Source organism: Oryctolagus cuniculus, chromosome 9 (assembly GCF_964237555.1).
Source record: "Oryctolagus cuniculus chromosome 9, mOryCun1.1, whole genome shotgun sequence".
NCBI classification, from domain to species: Eukaryota; Metazoa; Chordata; class Mammalia; order Lagomorpha; family Leporidae; genus Oryctolagus; species Oryctolagus cuniculus.
Window position 1 is genome coordinate 100,339,560 of NC_091440.1, and position 18,203 is coordinate 100,357,762.

Sequence of the window (18,203 nt, forward strand, 5' to 3'; positions counted from 1 at the left end):
AAAGGCACCACCTAGCATGGCCTTGGGTGGGTGGGTGGGGAGGCAGCCTGCAGATCGCAGTGGCCCTTGGAAGAGAGCACAGCCACCGAGTCAATGGCTCTGCAGCCTTGGGAGAATTCTGGGACTAGGGGAGGAGTGTGACACTTGACATCATGAGTTAATATTATTTTACAGCCCAGCACATCCTCATAAATCATGTCTCCAGTCACTTGGGAAATGATTAATTTTGCCTTGCGTGTGCATGAAGGTAAAGAAGATGACGCTCTTTAAAGCGTCTGTTCAAGAGTAGAAGTTAAGAGGGTTTGGCCACCAGAGGGCTAGGTGTCCTTAACCTGGAGCCCTCATGTATTCAGAACACCTCCTTTCTGATAAGGCCAGATGCAATTAGTGTTAAAAGTGTATATCTCTTGGAATTTTACAAAAATGCTTCCACATTCCTTGTCTATCGGGACTCACATCCACCCTGTGCAAGTTACAGGACTGGTATTAATAGAGATAACGATCAGACTATAATTAATTTCCCCTCCAGAAACTTCAATCTCCAGCCTTTAACAAATTAAAATGACAACAGTGACAATGAAATTCTTGCAAGTATACTTGAAGCTGTAATGATGTTGAAGCCTCTGGACTCTGGTTCGTTTTGGTTTTTAGAGGGCTACATTTATGTGGCTTCCACTGGCAAAAGGCCAGGAGGATCTATTCCATGGGGACTTGACCCATCCTTTTCTTACTGGGCGATGGGCACACCTAGGGCCTGAGAAAGCTTATCTAGCACACGTGTTCTCCCTGTGAGCACGTCTTGGCCTTCACAACCCTCTGTTCCTTAGGAACACCAGACGGCACTTCAACATCATGTGTGATGGCCACTTTTAACAGGGGAATCACCCACAAACAAAGCACAAAATGTGCAGAAATGCAAGGCACTAAATAGACTGTAGAAAGCACCCCTGTTTATATCATGAGAGAGTTTATAGTCACACCGAGAAAGGTAGAGTGTAGCCTTGTGTGAGCTCAGCTGGGAGCAGGGGACTCTATGGCCACTCCATGCACATACACAAATGACTGTGAAAGTGTCATGAGGATTGATTCTGGGCTTCCAAATAAATTTCAGCAGGCAGATAAATTCATAAGCATGGAAGCTACAGATAATGGCTATCAGCCAAATTGGTTACCTGTGTGGTCTATATGGATTGGATTTTCTGCAGCCTCTCCCTTGGTGTGCTTTGTGTTACTGTGCACCAACTCCCAGCCCTCCACTCTATCCCTCATTTTTCCCTGTTGATGGGAGATGCACTTCTGCCTTTTGACAAATCCCACAGCTGTGACTGATTGTCTTGCCCGCTTTGGTCCCTGGGCCCAGCACAGCCCATCAGGCTGGGGCTTTATGTCTTCATTGGCCTGGTCCCTAGAGCTGCACATGGCTGGCATCCAGGCAAGGAGACAAAGAGAGCCAGACATTGCTGCCCAGCACATCCTTTACCGCGTGGAGTCTGGGGAGGGGAACCTTGGCTCCCTTTGCCTCCAGCCCCAAGCCCGCCTACAGCCCACCCTCCATGGGAGCCAGTGCCAATCTGGCGGTGCCCCTAATTCTTCCCCCAGACACATCCTGCTGCTATGACAGAAACATCTGAAGGTCAGTCCGAGTCATCAGCACCCTCATTTTCCTTTTCTCCCCATGGATGTTTCCGTTGGTTCCTCATAGATGGCAGCTTTCATTCCATGGGGCAGGTGCTGCAAAACAAGACTGGGCCCAACATCTCGACTCCAGCTGGATCCCAGTTATCCCCCCAACTACAAAAGAAGAGTGAGTAGAAGGTTTTTTTTTTTTGACAGGCAGAGTGGACAGTGAGAGAGAGAGAGAAAGGTCTTCCTTTTTGCCGTTGGTTCACCCTCCAATGGCCGCCGCTGCCAGTGCACTGTGCTGATCCGAAGCCAGGAGCCAGGTGCTTCTCCTGGTCTCCCATGCGGGTTCAGGGCCCAAGCACCTGGGCCATCCTCCACTGCACTCCCTGGCCACAGCGGAGAGCTGGCCTGGAAGAGGGGCAACCGGGACAGACTCCGGTGCCCCGACCGGGACTAGAACCCGGTGTACACGCCGGTGCCGCTAGGCGGAGGATTAGCCTGTTGAGCCGCGGCGCCGGCCTCAGTAGTTTTGTAACCAGAATTTGAGCCCTCTGCGAAATCACCCAAAAAGTCCAGGTGAGCCCTCAGCCATTCACCACTTAAGCCGCAGACGCACTCCAGAGGTGAGGGACCCAGACTGCCAATGAGTGTAGGCAGAAAGAGTCTGGAGAGGGGCCTTGAAACATGAATTTTGGAGTTGGCTCATACAGGATGAGCAATGCTCTATGAAGTTGGCTGTCCTCAGAATGCATGACCAAGCCCCTGGGAGGCTTGGAGTAACAGGGCATAAAGGTTTGGGGGGAGGGGAGCTGGCATCTTCCCAGCAGGAAGGGAACAAAACAGGGCAAGGCTCCCATCTTCATTGTGAGCTGTCAATCCAGACTCCGCCCTGGCATGAAGCTCCCTGGGAAGGAAATGAAGGTACCCGTCAGTTGGCAGGAAGCCCAAGAAATAGCAAGTTCAATCCAATTAGAATTGGATTCAATCAAATTTAAGAAGAAAATTCAATCCAAACCAGAGCATCATTAAGGCAGCAGTTGACGAGAACTCATTAGCTTGAGAGCCCCATGTTCCCCCAATTACGGAGTTCCCCAGACCCCTCCCCAGCCCCAACCCCATTTCACCATGAAAACTGTGCTCTCCCAAGTGGCACAAGCGGATGTGAACACTAGACAGTTAGGTGCTGATGGGACATGCTGCGTGGTGGCAGACTTAGCCTTCTGTCTCCCTGTTTGTTGGATGTTTGGCTTCTGCAAGAAATTCCTTCAAGGTGGGTTCAGCCTCTTGTGCTGCTCCAGGCCTTTACTGGTGAGAGAAGGTGGAGTCATGGCTCCAGGAATAAACCTGGATGCCCAGTGCATGTACACACACACACACACACACACACACCCCATTCCAAAGACAAAAGCACTGCTATACACCTACTTTAGAAGAAAAGGCAAAGCCTTGCTTTGGATCGAGAACAAGCCTTGTTGGTTGTTGACTTTTGCTGCCAGCCCTCTTCTTGCTCAGAAAGTGCAGTTGGAAATCAGAGAGAAAATGAGAGTCATAAAAAATGGAAAAGAAATCACTATTCTCTTAGAAATCATTCAGTGGGCTCTTCTAGCAAATCTGAAACCAGATCCAATTTCTATGCATTACTACTTTAAGCTGAATGCATCATTTAACTTTGATGTCATCTTAATTTTATGTATTTTCAGATTCTTATTGGGTTTTTTTTTAACCAAAAGGGCAGCTCCAGGACATTTTCTTGTGCTGGGAATCCTCATTCATCTGCATGTGGTAAAGAGCCTCCTCTAGTTCAGAGATCCCTCCAGGCATGCAAAGAGGGCAGGTTGAGCTTGAGTCGCTCTGGTTGTGAGAGCTTTCCTGGTTCCTGCATCAGTGAGGTCCTGCAAAATAGTTACCAGTCTCTGAGAGGAAGCAAGCTCCAGTTTGTAGCATTTGCCCATTTCCCTGCTGTAAGCGTTCCCACCATGGCCGATCTCAAGCTGCCAACAGGACATCACTGAGGCCAGAGGCGGCAAGTGACACGCACCCTAGCTCTGTGGACCCTGTGTGAGGGAGCGGACTTTGGCACACCGCTTGTCCATAACTGTTGTGGGTTTTTTAGTTACTGTTTGGAAAAAAAAATTTTCGAAGTCTTTGGGGGGACATTTTTTATTAGAAGGCAAAGCCTATAATTATGACCTAGAAAAAAGGGAAATAGTCTTCAGTCATGCCCTTGGACCTCATGCCTTTGTCAACCATGTCCCCCTCAGTGACTCCTCCATCTATTTGAGAATAGAAACAAAACCTGGGCTGGCCAGAGAAAGCTGTCTGTGGAAAGTCAGGGCGTGTGGCACCTTTCTCCCTGCAAAGCAATTAATACTCTTCTTTCATCTTATCTCCACCTCTCCTCCTATGCCCGACCCCTTCTCTGCTCCCCCGCCTTGCCTGCTCCTCTCACCAGAGAGTTTTCCAAAGAGAGGGAGAAGGCCAAAGCTCGGGGAGATTTCCAGAAGTTGCGGGAGAAGCAGCAGCTGGAAGAGGACCTCAAAGGCTACCTGGACTGGATCACTCAGGCAGAAGACATCGACCCTGAGAATGAGGATGAAGGCATGGATGAGGAGAAACCCCGAAACAGTGAGCACCCATCCTGTGTCCTTGGGCCGGGTTTTGGAAAAGACAAGAGACAGCAGGAAACTCTTACCACCACCTTTCTTTGCAGCCTGTGGTTTCTCTTCCTGGAGTAACAGTTGTCTCGTTGCAATCATTCGCTACTCATGGGAATTAGTCACAGATGGGAAATAATTGCTATTGTCACTCCTTTTAGAATCTTTGACCTTAAAAGACACTTGAGATTGTGAAGTGAATTCTTTTTTTTTTTTTTTTTTTTGAATCAGACATCCTCCTCTTCCTCCAGGTTCCAGGTTTGTTGGAAAGGAGACATTCTTATCAGGCAGCTATGTGGACAACTTTATACCTGTGCAGAATCGCCAGCACCCTTAGCAGCACGCTGTTAGGCAGTGTTGAGGTTTCTCACAGGAAAGAGAGTGGAAAGTTTCTCTCTGGGAGGTTAGACGTAAGGGTCTGGGGAGACACAAAATGGGAGGATGGGAGGCCCAGAGGAGTTTGGCAGAGTATAATCAAGGTGACAGAGAAGGAGCCTAACCTCTTCTTCTGATGTTTTATTAGGCTGGTGGCTGGATAGACTATTGCTGGAATAGACAGGAGAGGGACAGATGCTATTGACTCACCAGCGTATTAATCATGTTGAATCATGGAAATTGAGGCTCGTATCAGATTAGCCCAGTGATTTTCAAACTGGTCCCTGGACCAGCAATATCAGCATCACCTGGGGCCCCCCGCAGGCCCCCTCACTCCAGATCTCTGGAACGAGGCCCAGCAATGTGAATGTGTGTGTGTGTGCACGCGTGCATGTGTGTGTATGTTAAGATTTATTTATCTATTTTAAAGGCAGAGTTAGAGAAGAAAAGAGAGAGAAAGGGAGAAATAGATTTTCTGTATGCCGAATCACTCTCCAAATGCCCACAGCAGCCAGGTCTGGGCCAGGCCAAAGTCAAGAGCCAGGATCTCCATCAGGGTCTCCCACATGGAGAACCCAAGTACTTGGGCCATAAAATACCACCTTCCAGGCACATTAACAGAAAGCTGCATCAGAAGTATGGAATACATGGGACTCCAATCACACACCCCAATATGGGACACAGGTGTACCAAGCAGTAGCCTAACCTGTTGTACCACAGTGCATACCCCAGGAGTCTGTTTTAATAATTCCTCCAAGTGACTCTGATGTGTGGCTAATTTGAGAACCACTGGGCCAGCTCTGATTATACTTTGTATCATTTGGACTTGATTTCTGTGACTTTAATCATACCCTTTGCTCTGTCTTCTATATGCAATACCTTCCCATTCATTTTAATATTTGGATGGGAGCATTTCTGTCCAGCCTAGTTTAGGAACAGGTTCTTGAACACTGAGCATCCAGAAAAGTCAAGGCACCAAACAGGTTAAAGGGCTGATTAGGATGTGCACTATATGTAGGCATGCAAGTAAAGATAGGAAGCCAGAAGCCTTTCCTGGGGGGGGAGGGGGGGCTAAGGTACACACTAGAAGAAGGGGTAGCTGGAGGAAGATGGGAAGACAACCAAAGATGCTAACAGCATGCAGAATCTCTGCTCCCTCATTTCAGTGATTGATTTAATAAATCTATCAGTTACTCCCTTTCTGATAACTATGCTCAAGGTACAAATACAGAATTAAAGCACACGAATGGCAAAGGACTGGTAACAACATAATTTAATAACCCAAGGAGGCCTTCATGCTTTGCTAAGTAGTTTTGCAAGTTGGAAAATGGGGCCTTTGATGGATTAGAACAATGAGAAATGATGCCATTGAGGGTCTTTCTGGGAAAATGCCTGACAGCTTCTATTGTGCTGTGGATGGAACTGCAGATCAGTTGATTAGTTGGTGGCACTGAGTGGTATAGTAAATAGATAAATTGGCCTGTGAGCTGCACAGAAGCTTATCTCTACAACGTAGGGATCGGTATCTCAGCTCCTTGCTCTAGCTTAAGTCAAAATGGGGCCTCTGGCTCGTGATTAATGGCAATGAGCATTTTTTCTGCATGTGCTATTTCAAATGTGTGCTACCCACCACTTGCTTAGCAGCCAGTCACGATCCGGGGAGACACATCATTATTCTACTCTCTGCCTACAGTAAGAGCTTCCAAGGGGGAAGTGTGCTGTTTCTCCATCTTGCCATGCGCTGAGTAAATTCCAAGGAGACTTTCCAGCATGGTGCACCATCTTGGCTGCTGGGGCCATCACACTGACAGGGCTCCTCTACCCAGATTTCTGGCCAAGCTTTGAGAAGAGTATAGTGAACTGCCTACCACAATCAAAAGTCAGTTTCTGCCAAGACTGTCATAAGTCCAGTTAGGGACAAAATGTGACTCTGGAGTCTTCTGCTCCTCCCTGCTTGTGTGGCTTCCTCATGGCTGGAGGAGCCTTGTGGATCCATTTTTGTCCTTGGCCAGCCTTGTCCTAAGAGGCCTGGAATGGGAACCTGGTTCCTTCATTAGTGGAAATGCTGGTTGAACAGTTGCAGGGACATGGGGAAATGGGTTGACCATCTAAAAAAATCAGAGGGTAGAGAGTCAGATAGATACATGCAATGAAACAGAATGTGGGAATCCTAGGGGTGGAGCCAGGAAAAGAGTTGAAAGGGTTGTCTTTCACGTACATCCCACTAAAAGTAGAGTTGATGTGACTTAGTAACTAAGGAGTTGTGCCCTGATAGACTTGTAGAAAAGTCAAGTCTGTGGCTTGGCAACTTATCTTTAGAACTTCATAGTTGGCCCTTTGACACAAATCAGGGGGGAGTGCTGCTATGGGGAGATGAGTGTTTCCAGTGGTATAGGAGTCTGGTCTTTGAAATCTTTGAATGGTGGTGTATTTCTAAGTAATGGGATGATATATTTTCCAATTCTTGTCAGCTCAAAAACTAGCTAGTATTTTAAGAAGGAAAAAAAGCATAATCATTCCGCCTGTGGTTCTGGTGACTCTGCTTTTACCTGGAGTGTCCTCCCTCTCCTCACACACCCGGTGCCCCTGGTGTATGGCACTCACCAGACAGAGGTGGCTGCTGTGCAGGCAAGACTCAGTGTCACGTCTTACATGGTGGCTGAGCACAGCTAATGGGAGCCCAATTATTCAACTTTCCTAGGAAAAGCTACAAGAGCCACTGTGGAAGTAGAAGAGACAGGACTTGGGAAGATAGCCAACCAAAGCACATGATTGGGAGGCATTTCCTTAAATACAGTACATAAAATGGCCATCAAATTATGAACAACCATATATTCCAGTCCATCCATCTATCCATCCTGCCCCCCCCACCCCCGTCTCTCCCTCTATTCATTCACAAATAGAAGGCTGTTCCTGCCAGGCACAGTTCTAGACACCAGTGATATAGCCACAAAAAAATTGTAGTCAGAGATCCTTGCCCCTGTGGAATTTCTATTCTGGGGGGAGACAGAAAATATATTTAAATAATGTGTTGAAGAGTGATAAGTACCCTGGAGAAAGGTGAAAGAGTGCTAGGGGCACAGAAGTGTTGAGAGGTTGTAATTTTAGATCTGGTAGCCCCCAGGGAAGAGCCCGCTGGGGAGGTGGCAATTGAATGAAAACTTGAAGACGATAAGGAGAGGAACCATAGAGATATTTAGAAAAGGAGCAATGCGAGCAGAAGGGAGGCCAACACAAGCGCCTCAAGGTGGGAGCATGGCAGATGTGTCCAAGGAACAGAGAGGAAACTAATGCAGCTGTATGGTGGGGAACATGGTGGGGAGTGGTAGAAGTCCAAGGGAACTGGAATATAATCATGTAACTTGCTCTGAGAACTTGGCTGGGAGTGAATAAAGTAGCCTTTGGGGGTTTTATGCAGAGAAGGAACATGATCTGACATGCATTTAGTAGGATCCTGGCTGCCATGAATGGAGTGGAATGGCGTAGCAGGGATCTAGTTAGGGAGCTACTGCCTCAGGAGATGATAGTATCTTGTGGAGGTGATGGCAAAACTTCAGAATGACGTCATTTACTGACATATCAGATATGGGATGTGAGAGGGGGACAGAGAAGTGAAGGGAACTCAAGGGCGATTGTCCTGAAAAATGGTAGCAGTGGGATTGCCCTTTAATGGTACAAAGAGGACTGTGAGAAGAGTATCAGGAAAGTTGGGGTGGGTGTTGTGGTACAGCCAGTTAAACCACCACCAGGAAGGCCCATGGGCCATAACAGAGTACCTGGAATCAAGTCCCACCTCTGCTTCCGAACTCCTTCTGCAAATATTCCTGGGGAGTAAGGTAACGGATGATGACTCAAGTACTTGAGTTCATGCCACCCACATGGGAGACTGAGATAGAGTTCCTGTCTCCTGACCCACTTGGGAGACCCACATGGAGCTCCTGTCTCCTTACTTCAGCCTTGCCCAGCCCCAGCTGTGTCAGGCATTTGAGGAGTGAACCAGAAACGGAAGATCTCTGTCTCGTACTTTCTGTTGCTCTGGCTTTCAAATAAATAAAATGAATAAATTTACATTTTAAAAAGAATATCAGGGAAGTCATTACAGACATTTAAGTTTGAAATGCTTATTGGATACCCAAGTTGAGATTCTGAGTAGGCAATGGAAGAGATCTGCGACTGAATTAAAATTTGGGGAGTCAACAACATAGTGAAGATATTTAAACCCAATTGTCTGGGTGAAATCACTAGGAAATGAGTGTAGACAGAAATGAGATGAGTTCCAAGAACTGAGCCAGGGGCCCTACTGATGTTTGGGGATTGGGGTGATGAGGGACAAGCCTCCAGAGAGATCTAGAAAATTTCCAGAGAGCTTGGAGGAAAAGCAGAGGAATGGGTGTCAGTGCTGCCAGTGGTTAGGTATGGTGAAGCCAGTAGACTTAGTGGCATGGGGGTCACTGGAACTTTGACAAGGGCTGTTTGGTGGAATGATGGGGGGCAAAAGCTTGATGGCAAATCAGAGTCTGACTTTGTGAGTCTCTTGAGTCTATATTCTTCCTACAATGGCACTGAGTGTTTCTCTGCGGACCTTCTGTTCTGGTAGTGTGGTCTAAGCACCAGCTATCGGAGGAATTTAGCCATGACTAGACCAGAAGGGGAGAAGAGGAGACTCCTATCAATCCAGGGCACCCGTGACCTTAAGGAGGACACTGTCTAGAGCCCAGCCCTTCATTATGTCCCCACCTACAGGCATGTCAGTACTTGGCCTTGCCTCTGCAATTGGCAAAGGAAGACATGATACTCAAGAGCCATCTCGGAGCCAAAAAGGCAGAAGAGAAAGGGGCATGCGCAGGCACCATCGCCCTGTGTGCAGCTTCCAAAGTGCTACAGCCTCATGGATCTTGGCTTCCATGCCTCTCTTCTCTTGGGGTAAAATCTGGGGTAATTTGAGGTCTCATCACTCTCATGACTGCTGCTTCTCCTCCAAGCTCAATAGCGTCCTCCTTGAAAGTGCCGTTTGTAAGACTATCACTGCTGCGCAACGACCACGCACTGCTTCAAGGGATCAGGTCCATTTTCCAGCTCCAATGTTGCATCTGTTCGAAGGCCAGACATTAGAGGGAGAAGTCATAAGGAAGGGGGCAGAGTGGGAATTTCTTCTTTCTTTTTCCTCCTCAGGATGAAAGAACACATGTATGACATGTCTGTTCATTTGGAAATCTCTCTCATGTCATTAAGGCAATTTAAATATAGTCCTAACCATCTAAAGCTTGCAGTTTAAGACAGACACTTATGTGGCTGCACATATAAGAGACAGAAAGACGATGGAACCAAAACACAGCATTTCCACCTCAATAGGCAGAATTAAATATTTACACCAGTGGTATTTGGTATGTCTCACAAGAGCCACTTTTGCAATCATCATTAACCAACAGAGCCACATGGCTGCTGAAAAACCCTGCAGAGCCGAGGATAATTCATTACTAAAATACAGAAATTTGAGGACTTGTGAGAGCTGCAGGTTGCTCACGAAAGGGCCCCATGTGGCTTGCAAGCAGTAAAGTGAATTTCACTTCTCTATATTATATATGTGTCAAGAACACATGCTTGGTTATTTAATCTTTTTTTTATTGCATGCTAATCCATGCAATCAGTATTTATCCTGGGCCTACCTCATGGCCAGGCTGACACATGTCTAGGTGATTACAGCTGAATCCCATGAAGTACCTGGCTCAGTCTACTTGAGATAACACATTACCTTTTTTGTTTCCCTTGGTTCTTCCTTTGCATTCTTAAATCATCATGCTTTGGAGGGCTGCCCTGACCCTGTGCCGCTCAGAGAGGGTGGATGCCTTCATATACAACCCAGAAATTCCTCCTTTGCCTCCAATGAAGTCTCAGCTGGTCCTAATCAGAGCCCTCACACTTGAGTGCTGGGAAGTTACATTTGAGGTCAGGTGAGCCAACTGGAGCCCGAGTTGGAAAATAACTACCTAGACTAATTGCTAGAGAAGCCAGCACTGAAACTCAGGTCTTCCAATTGTCCCAAACAGGACTCTGCCCACCACACCATGCACATCCCTGGCTAACGCATTCCCTAACTCTCTCTCTTTCCATGTTCCCAGGATTCCTGGGGCACATTCTGTACCTGTCTTATGGAATTATAACTGCTCATAGCATCCTGTCTGCCAGGTTACTCTGAGGGGCCTTGGCGGGGCTACCTAAAACTCACTGTACTTGCCATAGCCCAGGGCTAGGGAATGTTCTAACACATAAAAGCCAAGTGTGCCCAAGTGTGTGTGCGAGCTGTGATGGAGTTCTGGCAAGGTGTCCTTCACCTGGCGCTGAGCTGGTAGAATAGGTATGCTCAGACTATCCCAGATTTGAGTAAGCTCATCCTTCTGTTCACAGTGTTTGTTAATGAACTTCCTTTCAAAGTCATTTCCTTTAGCGAACACATTTGCATCTCAGTCGCTTTAAGTCACTCTCCATTCTTGGAAGTGGCACTGGAAAACAAATGACTAGGCATGGAGGGCTGGTGGCCAAGGCAGAAACGTTGAAATGCTGTGGGAAGTGTCCAGAGTTCCTAAGAAAGGAGATCATGCTGTACCTTGAAGGCAGTGGTGGTTAGTGGGGGTTTCTCTACCCTGGGGCTCTGCGGTGAGACCATTGAACGGAGTCTTGTGGTTCTGGTAGTAATGATTCCCAGTGGTAGGTTCCCAAGCACTTGGTGTTGTGCACAGTCCCTCCTTGGGTGGTCAGTGATCTAGATGGGGCATTTTCAGAGGTGGTGCATCCGCCTTGACCACTGTCCTGTCTGACTCCAGGGAGCCGAAGAGCCGCCTCTACTCCATGGTGAGTGTGCAGTGAGCAGTACTCATGCCATCCAGTCTCAATGAGCTGTCAAGCATTTCCAAAAGCAAAACCCACATGCCAGTCTTCTCATGGAATGATGGTTGTGTGCTTCTGGAAGGTTGCGAGGTGGGAAACACATAGCGTTTGAACGAGAGCCTTCTGTGGCTTGCCTGTGGCTGGCATGAGATCAGCAGATCTGCCCAGTGGTCAGTTCACCTGTCCCCTCGGGAGGCACATGAGTGATGCCCCCAGTTCACAGCTCACACTCAAGACAGAAAGAAGCTCTGCATCCCTGTGGAGCTCAGGACCACGTGGGGAGGATGCAGGGAGCAGAAACTGCCATGCTCAGTGCAGACACTAGCACTCACAGGGCTGTGACTTTAGGGGAATGCCCCAAACCGAACCCTAATAACGAGCCTGGCAAACTCCAGAGCGCAAATGGTTCTATTTGTGATGGAGAAGAGGGTCAGCACCAGCTGGAAAGGTGCCAGGGGAGGGACTCTTAACCCTTTTCAGTTGCCTGCCTTGACCTTGGTCTAAGGTCTGTGGTTCATGTGCAGCAGTGTCGAGGGCCCATGGTGTGGCAGGGGCCGGGCCAGTGCCATGCAGACAATGGTTTCTGAGGGCCAGAACTTAGCAGGGAGCCACGAGGGCCTCTCCTGAGGTTTGAAGCTGGTGGGTGGGAGTTACATTCCTGGGCTTTCTAGCCAGCCACCCTCACCACTCCCAGCAGGGTGGGGGTAGGGCAGGCAGGCTGTTCACCCTTGAACATCTGAGCGTGGCTGTGAGTTCTCGGCAGGGAGGGTTTGGAAGGCCCTCTTCTCCAGTCCAGGAGCGGGGCTTGCTCTGTCCCCCAGCCAGGTTTCAGCCCGAAGCCAGGCATTCCCAGCCCACTGCTCTCTCCGGCAGCTTCACCATCTTCTCACTGAGCCAGGCTGCCAAGCCCTCTTCTTCCTCCTTACTTCTCTCCCTTTTCATCTGTGACCCCCACATTGTGAGCAGATCCTGCGTTCTGATCAGTTGCCCTGCCGTGTTGTCTTCCCATTTTCTATACCTGACTAGGGGCCTGGACTAGGAGCTACCTCACTGCCTTGCCTCCCATGCAAACCACAGGCAGCCAGATTAGTATTTCCAGAGATGACCATGCCATTCCCTTGTTTGAAAGCTCCAAAGTCCCTCCATGGCTGCCATGTAGAGTCATGGGGGTCCAGGTATCTCTGCTGTGACCCCAGCCAAATGGCTTAGACCTTCTTCCTCCCTGCTTCCCTGCAGCAAATCAGACAGCTGCTTCTTTTCCCAGCACCCCTGCAGCTTCCCTGCCTCTGAACCCCGATGCATGTCTCCCCTCCCTGCCAGGATACGCCCCCCATGGACTCCCACCCAGCCTTGCAGCCCAGCATGGAGAGCACTGCTTGGCAAATGCAGTACAGAGCGTGCAGAGAATTTCTGTCTTATAGCCAGCCCTACACGCTTACCTAGTTGGTGAATTCATCTTTGTCTCGTCTTAGGCACACTTTGGGTAGGCCCTCGAGAAGGTGTTGTGCTTGACGATGTGGGCAGAAAGGACTACAGTGTTGAGAAAGTGGGCCTAGAAGGAAGGGTTGGAAGGAAGTAGAATGGTGAGGCCACTAGCAGAGGCAGCTGGGAAGTCTGTGGAGCGAGGGACAGCCTTCCTCACTCCTGCCTTCTCTTTTTGAAGTAGAGTCCTTGTTATGTAGCTCATGTGGAGCCAGGTTTTGGATTCCGAGGTTGGGTAGTGGGCACCCATCAGCCTCCAGTGGGCCCTTCAGGGTGAGAGGGCAGAGGCGTGAGAGGGGACATACCCTCTCCTTTCACAGAAGGTAGGCAAGGCACAGATCATCTCCTACGGGACAACTAGCCCATTTTGTAGAGGGGAAAGCTGAGACTCGGGAAAGTTCACTGGTCTGTGTCGTACAGTTGGGTAGGCCTCAGAAGGTGTCATACCAGTTATAAGGCCTGGCTGTCTCCTTTGGACTCAATTAGAGGAGGTCATTGGCCAACCTGAGTGCTCGGGAATGGGATCCCTGCCTTGGCAAGTACAGTCAAGGAATGTGGTAGAGCATGTCTCTTGATGCAGGATCCTGCATTGCCATGGAGTCTTCACTTTGGAGTCTCTGATCATCCTGGGAGCCTCAACACTGTGGGGGACCTAGGAGGAGGGGGTCTTTTGACAAGGGGCAGCCTCAGAAAGAGGCTAATATATGATGTCTTTGGACAAGTCTTGTCTCCTCCCTCAAAGCCACGGGGCCTTTTGGCAGAAGGATCTGCCTGTGCTCACTTAGTGATTTGATTTGGGTCTGTTTTTCTTTTTAAACTTTTATTTAGTAAATATAAATTTCCAAAGTACAGCTTATGGATTACAATGGCTTTTCCCCTCCGTAACTTCCCTCCCACCCGCAACCCTCCCATATCCTGCTCCTTTTCCTATTCCATTCACATCAAGATTCATTTTCAATTATCTTTATATACAGAAGATCAATTTAGTATATATTAAGTAAAGATTTCAACAGTTTGCACCCACACAAAAACATAAAGTGTAAAATACTGTTTTTTTTTTTTTATTTTTTTGACAGGCAGAGTGGACAGTGAGAGAGAGAGAGACAGAGAGAAAGGTCTTCCTTTGCCGTTGGTTCACCCTCCAATGGCCGCCAAGGCCGGCGCGCTGCGGCCGGTGCACCGCGCTGATCCAATGGCAGGAGCCAGGTACTTATCCTGGTCTCCCATGGGGTGCAGGGCCCAAGTACTTGGGCCATCCTCCACTGCACTCCCTGGCCACAGCAGAGAGCTGGACTGGAAGAGGGGCAACCGGGACAGAATCCGTCGCCTCGACCAGGACTAGAACCCGGTGTGCTGGCGCCGCAAGGCGGAGGATTAGCCTAGTGAGCCATGGCGCTGGCCTCCTGGCACGTTTCTAACTCTACCATTTGGGGCCAGTCAGCTTGAGCATGTCCCAAATTGTACATCTCTTCTGTCTCTTATTCCCACTCTTATATTTAACAGGGATCACTTTTCAGTTAAATTTAAACACCTAAGAATAATTGTGTGTTAATTACAGAGTTCAATCAATAGTATTAAGTAGAACAAAAAATTTTTTTAAATATTTATTTGAAAGTCAGAGTTACACAGAGAGAGAAAAATGCACATACACATACACACACACACACACACACAGAGGGAGATCGAGAGAGAGAGAGAGAGAGAGAGAGAGAGAGAGGATCTTCCATTGCTGGTTCACTCCCCAAATGACCACAATGGTCAGGCTAGGCCAAAGCCAGGAGTTAGGAGCTTTTTCTGGATCTCCCACATGAGTGCAGGGGCCCAAGCACTTGGACCATCTTCCGTTTTCCAGGTGCATTAATAGGGCGCTGGATCAGAAGTGGAGCAGCCAGATCTTGAACTGGTGCCTATATGGGATGCCAACACTGCAGGCGGTGCCTTTACTTGCTACGCCACAACTGTGGCCCTAAGTCTGGTGCTTTTTAAACATTGACGCAGATGGGAGCAGAACGTAGCTCAGCAGAGGGATTGCGGGAGATGAATCTTCCTAAATTTCTCTCTGATCTCCTCCCTCCAATCATTAGTGCTCAGCCACCCTCCCTTCTGCACAAGGAGGTGAAAAGCACACTACACCAACATGTATCATCTGTCAGAAGGTCACTTGCTGATGTGGAAAATGTCATTGGTAATGGAGGGAGATTAGGCTCGCACTGTTTTTCCATCATTGGACTGTGTGGCGTGGGAGGCTGACTTGTGGTCCACGGAATCTGGAGTCAGAGGAAAGAATGCAGAAGCTGGAGTCATGGACCTCAGAGGAGTAGACACTGAGTGTTTGGGGGACCTCCTGGAGGCACACACTGCCAGGCCACATTCACACCTCCTATGGGTTTGGCAGACATTGGTGCATTCATGTTTAAGTGCCCACTGCACACTCAGAATTCTAGGAGGATAAAACCCAGTCTCTGCCCTGACTTGAAGGTGAAACAAGATACTGTAGTGAAACAGAGAGGAGAGCGTTTGGAGGAAGGTGGGTGGGGGACGTCTCCCCAGAGAGTGGTGCTTGAAGAGGCCTAGCAGTCAGCATAGGCTCCTTGTTGAAACAAGCGCCCCCTAGATCCAATCTCAGTCACTTGAACAGTGGAAATGTGGGGTGGGGAGTTGGACTGCACACTGTCTTCAGGTTCAGGGCACTTCCCTCACGTGACATGGCCCTGGTCCTCTGCATCCAGCCAACTGAAGCGGGGATGAACAAGATGCTGGAGGTCTTAACAGCCAGGTCCAGGAGTGCAGGTATTACTTGCTGCCACGCTCTATTGGCCAGAACATAGGTACCAGTTTTGCCTACCTCCCAGGGTGCCTGGCAAATGGCATGTAGCTAAGTGCCCAGCGAGACAAAAGGATTGGGGCTGAGTGGACCCCTAGCAGTGTCTCTACCACAGATTGGTCCCAGGTCATATGGACAAAAGGTTGAGAAAGGACATTCTGAACTCAGGAGACTACATGAGCAAAGTAATGCAGCTAAAATAATTTTTAAAAGAAGGCAAGAGGGGCAGGCATGTGGGGCAGTCATTAAGATACTGCTTGGGATGCCCCCTGTCACATCAGTGTCTGGGTTTCAATTCCAGTTCTACTTCTGATTCCAGTTTCCTGATAATGTACACCCTGGGGAAGGGGCAGCTGGTAGTAGCTCAAGTAGCTGTGTTCCTGCCACTCAAGTGGCAGGATTGAGTTCTGTGATCCTAGCTTCAGCCAGCCCGTCTGCAGCTACTTCTTGTATTTGGCGGAGTGAACCAGTGAAAGGAAGAACTGTCTCTCTCTTTCAAATAAATACAAACAGATTGTAAAAACACATAAGGAAACAAAACGGAAGTGTGCATGTTTTGTTGTGACTTCAGGGTGCAGAGGGGAGAAGCCAAAGATCAGGCCAGCATGGAAGACTGAGACCTGGCCCAATAAGGGCCCCGGAGTTACACTTTATCCTGCAGATAAAGAGGAGGCTTGGAAGGGATTTAGGCAGAGGAACGGCAAGTTCACTCTGGAAGGTTCACTGTGTGACTGGTTGGGAATGATGGGTTGGAAGGAGAGAGAGGCTGGAGGTGGGGAGACCCAAAGAAAAGGCCTGGAAGGCCTGAAAGTGGTGGAAAGAGGCCCACACCCAGCAGGAGAGTCCCAAGGCTGGCAGGCCTCTGAACACTGCCCTGGAGTCTCCAGTATAAGGAGCTGTGCTTTTCCAGTGCTAGGTTGGTGGAGGGGTTACAGCAATGGCATGACCTTGAGGGCTTCCTCCCACGAGTTGTTTTGTCCACTCAACAGTGGAAGCACTGTCATGGCCCTTGGCCCTTCGCTGTTCAGAGGCCCCTTTTCTATTCATGACAATAAACATCCAACAAGCCAGCCCCTGTCCCTACAAGGTGCATATGTTAGAATTCCAAGCAATGCCATCTCATTTAATCCCCGCCCTGATGATCATGTGACTGGTGGGGAAAAAAAGGTGAACAGCAACACTGAACATGGGGCTTGGATGATGCCAACCTTCAGGAGCCTTGCATGGAAGGAAAACACAGGCCCGCAGCTCACGTTCCCAAGGAGAGTCATGCCCTTCTATCATATGCAAGATTCTGTTCTCTTAAACAACTGTAATGCCTGCTATAGGTACTGGACCATTAATCACTGTGATCACTTTGTATGGCAGCCACTTGATGAGATACGAATGAGGCCTGATCAGAAACAACAGAATTTGCTTAATAAAGGGGGTGATATGAGGGGATAAAAGAAGTTCTTTAGAACAGGAGGCAGGGGTGGGTGTTTGGCCTAGTGGTTAAGATGTCAGGACACCTACATGTCATATCAAAATGCCTGTATTCCACTCCCATTTCCAGCTCCTGATTCCAGCTTCCTACCAATGCAGACCCTGGGAAACAGTGGTGATGGTCCATGTAATTGGTTTCCTGCCACCTACATGGGAGACCTCAATTTAGATTCTGGCTGTCATCTTATGCAGGCACCGGAGGATTGAACCAGGGATGGGATATCTATCTATCTATCTATCTATCTATCTATCTATCTATCTATCTATGCATCCATCCACCCACCTACCTATCTCCTTATCTCTCTGAGCCACACATCTTCCAGCTGTGCTTTACCGATGGGCAGTGCTGTTGGTCTCTAATCTTGGGATTTAGCAAGACAATTATCTGGGCTTTTTGTTCCCAACTGATCGGATTGGTGCTTTTAAATTCAGTCTCTCTTAGAAATAGACAGGTGTCAACACTTTCTCCAAATCACATGCTCAAAGGTTGCATAATGGGACCTGTGCAAGCCCCTCCTGGAACAAAGCAGGCAATTTTTTTTCGTTTCCAAACATCTGACTTTGAACCTGAAGTTGGACTTTCTCAAGAAGGCCATACGCTTTACTCCTCCTGCTCCTCATGTGGATCCACCACCAGGACTCACACCTGCAGCAACAGAACCATCCATCCCTCCTCAAAAGAAAGAATGAGAAAAAAAGATATGTTGACAGGGAAGTTCCTGAGTCTTTAGTTATATAGCTGGCAGATGAGTAGTCTCTGCTGAGAGCACCAAGGTAGACCAGATGTCCTCTTCCACTTACTGTTCTGTTTTCAGATAGCCTAAGAGGTAAGAAATGAAAGAAAAGATGGATTTAGCTGTTCGTTCTGTCATAAA

At 48.5% G+C, this 18,203-nt stretch overlaps 1 protein-coding gene across 30 annotated transcripts in view; it reads left to right on the forward strand.

Moving 5' to 3' along the window:
• The window catches only part of CACNA1C (calcium voltage-gated channel subunit alpha1 C), a 739,977-nt gene that overhangs the window by 573,298 nt on the left and 148,476 nt on the right, over positions 1 to 18,203 (forward strand). For all 30 annotated transcript variants that reach the window (NM_001136522.1, XM_051849894.2, XM_051849901.2 and 27 more), the window contains 1 exon segment: positions 4,076 to 4,248. In NM_001136522.1, the coding sequence (NP_001129994.1) occupies positions 4,076 to 4,248 (173 nt within the window).